Source organism: Rhagoletis pomonella, unplaced genomic scaffold, assembly GCF_013731165.1.
Source record: "Rhagoletis pomonella isolate Grant_MI unplaced genomic scaffold, Rhpom_1.0 Rhpom_scaffold_00008, whole genome shotgun sequence".
In the NCBI taxonomy this organism is placed as follows: domain Eukaryota; kingdom Metazoa; phylum Arthropoda; class Insecta; order Diptera; family Tephritidae; genus Rhagoletis; species Rhagoletis pomonella.
This window is the reverse complement of record NW_023458562.1, coordinates 32,226,629-32,234,401: the sequence shown is the minus strand read 5'-3', so window position 1 is coordinate 32,234,401 and position 7,773 is coordinate 32,226,629. Positions and strand designations below refer to the sequence as shown.

General features: G+C 33.9%; 1 protein-coding gene across 2 annotated transcripts in view; it reads right to left on the bottom strand.

Annotated features, from left to right (window-relative positions):
• Positions 1–872: 872 nt before the first annotated feature.
• LOC118744626 (myeloid leukemia factor) overlaps positions 873–7,773 on the bottom strand; it is a 17,589-nt gene continuing 10,688 nt past the window's right edge. The window contains exons 4-5 of one of the 2 annotated variants that reach the window (XM_036477760.1): positions 7,275–7,595; positions 873–2,423 (exon numbers count right to left, since the gene is read on the bottom strand). In XM_036477760.1, the coding sequence (XP_036333653.1) occupies positions 2,114–2,423; positions 7,275–7,595 (631 nt within the window). In that variant the 3' untranslated portion in view covers positions 873–2,113. Of the gene's footprint in view, positions 2,424–4,518; positions 4,735–7,274; positions 7,596–7,773 lie in introns of those variants that run through there. The other variant, XM_036477763.1, reaches the window with a different exon arrangement.

Sequence of the window (7,773 nt, the reverse complement as noted above, 5' to 3'; positions counted from 1 at the left end):
AAAAAAAAAAAACAAATATTGAAAAAGAAACGATTGAAACTGAAGATCTTTATGACAAAATAACAGTTCAATAAAATCAGGATTCAATAACATGTATTGAACCATGTAAAATAAAATCACTGAATTTTTACTAAAATTGAAATGCTAATGTCGCAATGTCAGGATAGCAATCAGCTTAATTTTAAATTCCGAATCGATTTGCTCAGCATTGTCCTACTCAGTTAAGGCCAGTTTTTCAGTGCCAGTTTAAGCTTGGATCACGTAAACTTCGTTTATATTTAATAGCCGGCGGACATTTGATTGGTTAATATTAGTTTAAACAACAGTCAGATTTAAAAGTGCACTGAAAAAATCACATTGAAGGGTAAATTTATAGAAACGGATTTTCCCCCCCAAATTTAAATTTTTACTGTTATTACAAAATTAATTTATATTGGGTTTGCTGATCACATTTAAATGAAATTTAAATATCGTCGCCTTTATGCCAGAAACATGAATGTGTAAAAATGAAAATTTTGAGAAATCCTTTTTTTTTACGAGAAATATATTTTTTCCGTGTACGCTTGGTATTCTGGGTTTTGGTATAACATAGAACATCCAAAGGTTAATCAAGTCAACTCAATAACTCAACACTGATAAACTTGCACATTCATGCTTCTGGCATAAGGGTGACGATGTGTAGCTTCTTCCGCATAAATTTCGACTCGAAATTTAACTTTACATAATCTATGTATTTCTGATGCAAAATAAGCTATATAACATAAATAAAAGTTTACTTTTAATAAAAATATACCTTGTTTCAGAAAATTAAATTAAAAAATTAAAGAAGTAATCAAAATTGTTATATTCAGTGCATTTAACATATTAAGATAAAAATGTTGTTTTACAGAATGTTTTATTCATTATTTTTTTTTCTTCTGCGCTCTGCTTCTTCGGCTAAACTCTATGCATCCTTCTGTTACATACATAACCTCAATTTAAAACTATATATTTTTTGTTTACGCTAGAATTTGAAATTTGGAACTCGATTTGCTACCATACAAACAGCTTATTTTAATGTAAAGTATATACTTTTCATATATTTCCCCAGATTGAGTGCAAAAATTTATAAATTGCTGGAAATTTAAAATTTTTCAAGTTACACACATTTTCAAAAACACCAAAAATTGACATTTTCCTAGTTGTAACAATTGAAATAGCGATTGAAGTGCAAAGCAAAGGGCGCATACGCACTCATGAACTTATATTTAAACGTTGCTTATGCTACAATTTCTGCTGCTTGCGGTCGATATTAGCTGAAAAAGCATACTTTTAGCGCGGAAAAAGTTTACAAAGCGTCGTCTATTTAGCATTTAGCATTTTGATTTTTTTTTTTTAACTCGCAGTGGATATTGCAGTCAAAAACGCATGAAATATATTTTCAATAGGACTTAGTGTTTTTTTCATTTGTTTGCAAAAAATTCCCAAATACACTTCATAGTTAATACATAGCTAAAGTTTAGAATTTATATTATCTTGAAATCAATTAACATTTTCTTTCTAAAATGTGTAATTTGTATTAGAATCGTATATAGTTGAGCAGCAGCTACGCTATACCAGCCAAGCTTGAGAGACTCATTGTTGCAAATTCAATCATACAAATAATTCGATTTTTCTTTTTCAATTGGCTACATATTTTGCTTTCATAAATCATCAACTTCTTTAGAATGCGCATCGTGCGCATAGCAGAAAGACACACATCTCAAAATTCGCTTATTTATAGGCGCACGCACGCAGCAGCATTAAAGTGTAGTAATTATTAATACAGTACTTATTACATAGAAATGATGTGTCGCGAAAATATAATTTTAAGATTGTTTCTTTCTCTTCTGTTTTACTATGTTATTTTTTGTTTCGCCCGGTTTGCTTACAATTCTAAAAAATACGCTTGAACTCCTCATTACGGTTTGGCTCCTTTTCTTCCCCTGCTCGTTTCCAACTACCACATAACTAAAAGAATTTTTGCAGCGCAAAATCTTCATCAAAAAATAACTACAACTACGTACGCCAACAGCAATATCAAATCAATCTCTCACGCGCAAAATGTATACATATTTAAATTTGTTTAATGGTTTTAATGATTCGATCTGTGTGATTTTGTAGCAGCTGTTTTATTAGCTGCAGCTGTGGCTGCTGGATTAATTACTGTTGCTGTTGCGTGATCTGATGCTACTGCAGCTGGTGCTGCTGCTGCATCATCATCCTCCTCCTCCACGGTTACTGTTGGTGCTGCTGTCTGCTGCTCCACCTCATCATCCTCATCGTCGTCGATTATCTCAGTAATGGTTAGCGCTTGTGGTTGATGTGGCTGCTGATGTTGTTTGGTATGTTTGGAGCGATAATTACGGCGTGCGGCCGAAGCATTATAGGGATGGGGATGTACGCTGTAAAAATTCGAATAGAAGTTATAGAAATTAACAATGGCAAATCGAAAAGAAATGCATGCTTAAAAGTTAAAAGCGAACGTATAAAAAAAACTAATAGGATAACAAATTAGAATAGAAACATTTTTAAAATAAGTGGACGCGCAAATAGGTAAGGGGAAATAAAAATACGACATAAACATATTGATATATGAGCGTATGTAATTGCGGAGCGTAATAAGGGCCGTGCGGGCAGGTTGGCAAGCAAATGGGTTGTAGATAAATATATAATTTTCATACGATAACATGATTGGGGTTTATTTGGTTTCTAATAAGCAGCAAGCCTATGCTCCAAATGGTACAAATATATGTGTACATATGTACTATCCATTTACGAAGTAGCACTCGAATTGTAACTTTGTGAAAATAATATGCAAGTAAATCCGTATATTTTTCAGCCTATGGTTCCTTACGAAAGCAAATTTGTGAATATTATATACAAAACAAATCAAAATAATGAAATTTTAGCTTACTAAAAGCCCCAATACGAAATTAATGGTAGAGTAATTTTCCTTAGTGTCATCATTCCCTTAAGCTTAAATAGCTGTATTTTTAATTTCGTATAACCTAAATGACTTTAATACTTAGCTACTCCAAAAATGTTACTTAAAGAGTACTCTTTGACGTTTAGTGGGTGTTAAAATACTTAAAAGCTTGAAATTCTTTGAAAACATTTGACCCTAAAACACGTATTGAGATAACATTTTTTTGATCCGTCAAATTACTGTGAAAATATTTCGTGGTTAAATAAACTTATGAAAAACTTTAGACACAAAAATAATTATAACGACGTGCGTAAATGCTACCACCCAACAATCCAGCACCAACAGGTCCTTTTACGAGTATTTACCAAATTATGTTAAAGCTTAATTTGGCATAAATAAGGCTTACTTATAGCTGAAGCCGCTGAAACTAGTCGGCTAGACTTCGATTATAATCACTTAAAGTTGCAGCAGTTGTTATTTCGTAGACTGTAATGTATCGCAGTTCCAGAGCCACAACTCTATTTCGGCTAATTATTCCTTTTTTGGGGGTCCATTCATCCGTCGACATTTTCTTCCACTTTGCGTTACTATGTAGGGCGGTGCAGCAGCTTGTATTTACAAACATAATTAAGCAGAAAAATAAGCGCAGCAGCAAAGGCTGATCGAAACATATGTGTTTATATTAACGACGATAAAAATTAAGCAGCATTAAGTTTAAATATCCTGAAGGCGGAATGAACATATTTACAGCTTCACTTTGAAAATAAAAAACAGTGGACAAATGCTTGGCAAGCAACATTTCGGCAAGCTCTCGGCAGCAGTAAAACTGTGTTCTTACGCATTAGACCGCAAGCTGAATGTGAGTGGACATGTTGAGGTTTTTGAGATTTTGGAAAATGCAGCTTGCTCAAGTGGCAATCCTTGCACAGTTAAAAATCTGTGTCGACCTGACTGTCGTGGAAACATCCATAGCTATAGTGTGTGTTATTGATGTGATGAGAAACAGTCTGCTAAAGGGTTTGGCAGTAGGCAATCAAGTTGAGTGTAGTAAGAGACTTTGAAAATTTTAAATGTTCGACATCATCGAATATAATTCACAGCTTGTTTGTTTTAAAACAATGATCGGCATTATATTTGCTAAAGTAGCGTTTTTAGCCATAACCATATACATATGTACATACATTTGCGTTTCCAAGTCGGCTTAGATTACAAACAGCGATGCATTCAAGTGGCAAGACTTGAATGCATTTTTATGTCTTCCTTTATGCATGTCACACATACATATGTATGTGAGCTGTGTATACTGCTGGATTCCAAGTTCATTTCTGTTGACGCAATTCAGTCAAAAAGTGTGCAGAGCATTCATCTCGTGGCATTTTTTGGTTTTTTATCTTTTGCAGTACACTTATTTAAAAAAAAAATCAGTAGTTTTTTTTAGCTAGGTTTATGTATATGGATATCTTATTCGAAACTTTTTTCGTACGCTAGACTCGATTTTTCGCTTTTATTCCAATATATTTACATTTTTCATCGTTTTTTTTCGGTTTTTTTTAATTCGCATTTATTCCAATATATTTACATTTTTCATCGTTTTTTTCGTTTCTTTTTTTTTTGTTAATATCCGTCGCCTTCAGTTTGAATATCCATAAATTTATTAAATAACTGCGCTGTATTTACAAATTGTTTGCGATGTTCATTGCAGTTTTTATCGTTTATGTAGTTGGGTTGTTGTTTCATAATTTATTTATTTTGTGCGATAAAAACGTGGATTATACAAACGCCAATCTCTGTCGAGTGAAAAGTTATTGTGAATTTTATGTTTTTTTTCTGGAATATTTGTGGTTGAGAAATGTACACACATACATTCATAGATAAGGCAAGAGGCGAAATAAATATTTGTTAAATTGTTAATTAGGTACGGCGAGAAGAGGGATAATGATACGATTTTTTGAGGGATGATTTTGTTAGGAATGATCTTAAGCATGTCGTATGGATTAAAACAAAAAAAAAGTTAATTATAATCATGAGGAATAAATAAATAAATAATGGGCCGAATGAATAAAAACAAAGCAATTGCTTTTTCTTAAAATTGCATACCTTTTACTTCAATTTTGTTTGAATAAATCGAGTAATGAGTAAGAAATTTTAAGAAAAAGCAATTGCTTATTTTTTATTCATACGGCCTAATGAAGAATTTCCAAAGCAAACATTTTGGCTATTTACAGTTAGAAGTTTTAAAATTGAATTAAATAGTTACTTATGATTCAATAGTGGTATTCACCAAAATGAGCAAGTGGCCTGGCACTCTGGCAAAAGAGCAGATGAGCTCAAGCAACGACTGTTGACATCAGTCGTTGCTTTAGCTGATCTGCCCTTTTGCCAGACGCACAGGCAACTTGCTCACTTTGGTGAATACCACTAATGTGTTAATGATGAGTAACAGGGTTAGGTAGTCACGGAATGATCGAAAAAATAAAAATCAAAATGAGTATAAATTGGATTTCTTTAGCCGATGCCCTGAGCCCTGTTAGACAGACGTTGAGTGGGGCAGCATCGATGAGGGACCACAAAACAGGTGGCTGTATGGCCTTAGAGCATAATAAAGTTAATACTGTAACGGATATAATGGCGGATGCCTTTAACTATAGCTGCCCCGAGACCCAACCAAGAGTGAAAGGTAAAACAGTGTGGTGATCTTAGGAACAGTCATCCCTTCTTCGGAAAGACGCGCGCAGGCTGTTCAATAAGACCAAGCGCACGGGATGCTGGACAGAGTATGCGTCTAGTCTAACAAAATACAGCAAAGAGAATAGGAAGGCGAAGAGGGAAAGTTTCAAAAATAAGCGTATTTTTTCTTCAATTTTTTTTACGAGTCTTTTTTCGCCGTCGAAATACTAGCGCGCCTTATTTGTGTCTAATGCCGATAAGTTTTAACTCAACAACTCCCTATCACAGCACATTTTCAATGTATTCTCAGCTGATAGGACGTTTTTGAACCGTATTCTGAGACAGGGCGTTCTTCAACCAAATTTTGAGATAGGGCGTTTTTCAATAAAATTCTGAAATAGGGCGTTCTTTCAATCAAATTTTGAAGTAGAGCGCTCTTGAAAAGTTTTCTGAGATAGCGCGTTTTCGAACTGGCTGCCGAGATAGGCCGATCTTCCACTCAGGTGACGAGATGGAGAAAAAAAGAAATCGCTTTCAAAAATTAATTTAAACTTACACTAGCAAGCTGAATTTTTGCTGAATGGGCTGTCAAACAAATGTAGTTTGTGAAAAAAAAAGAAAGAATCAAATATAGCTTTTCTGTAATTAAAGAGTATTTTACTTTCGATAGTCACTTTACATGTAAGGACTTTTTGAAACTGCTTTTATTGCCATGTCTGACTGCAGCTTTATGAATTTCACTACTACTTCACGACCAATTTTAGTGATTATGTGATGAAATATGATTTATGGAAATTAAAATAAAGTATATTTTCGCAAAAAAAAAATAATCAAGCTTAAAATTGTATAAATTTATTACAAAAAAACAAAATATGAAAAGTAGCACATACTGAGTTTAGAAAACGAATAATGATGTTAAAGGAAAATATCGCTAGCTTGGAGTTGGAAAAGTTGCCAAATTCACTTTTTGCACTCTACGCTAGCGATATGTATTAAAAATGTACATTTTTGATTTATAAAATTAATTTTAGTTACAAAATTTTTGTTTTTACAAGATAATAAACATAAAAGCATTACAACCATTAAAATTTAAAAAAAAAACAAACAAAAATAAAATTTTTTTAATTGAAAAAGTAAAAATTCACGAAAACGGCGAAGAGCAATTTTTTTTTTAAATTGGACATCGTTTCCTAAACGCCACACCAACTCTTTGTTTTCCCCCAAATTAACCCGTGTAACTCAGAGTATAAGCCAAGTACGAATATAAAAATTACAAACGCAAGTCGTCGAATGAAGCAATTTAAACCGCAGATTTCGCTAAATTCAAAATTTACAACGATTCGCCGTAAGAATAAATTAACAGAATAGATAACGTATAACGAAGAAGATCTGTGACGTGGGAAAAATGTCGCAATAAATTAACAAGCGCGTAGTGTAGAGTTCATTTGAGTATAGTAGTCTTTGGAGACTTGCAATTTCATGACTAACTGTTGATCGAGTGTGGGGGAGGTAGCGTGCGCTGCGAGGAGTTGCAAATTTTTATACTTTTCGCTTTTTTCATAATTGAGCTACGCTTTTTTTAGGATTTTTGATTGCTGTTCTGTTTCTATTTTTTTTTTGTTGCTTATCTATTTGTTTCTTGTAATATTGTGACACAAACCTTGTCGTTGCCGCTGAGCTGTTATGATAATTGGTCGGCGTGGTGGCAAGTGGCGATGATAGCGGCGTACGCAATGGACGGCGAGCTGTAATGCCACGGTGATGATGATAACCGCCAGCAGCTGGGGAGCGACGTGTAGCATTCGATGTCAAGTAGCTATTGTTGTTATTGCTATTGCTGTTTGTAGTAGCTTTTTCGCGCTTCGTAGACAAAGTGTCGTTGCTGTTGCTGTGATTGGTAGTGGTGTTGTTTTTGTTGCTGTTGTTCGAATTGGTTGTGGAGTTCAACGAATCAACCGATGACGAATTGGACAACGGAGAGCTGTGTTTGGAACGAAGTGCGAAAGGCGAAGAAAATTGAAGTTGAATACAATTTTTTGTTTGTAGCTTTTGTAGCGTAATTAATTTATATAAATATACTGTTGCTGATTCGTGGTGGTGATGTACTGATTGGTTTTGTTAAGAAGTTTGTGGAAATGCGCAGAGTGATGAGCGATTTT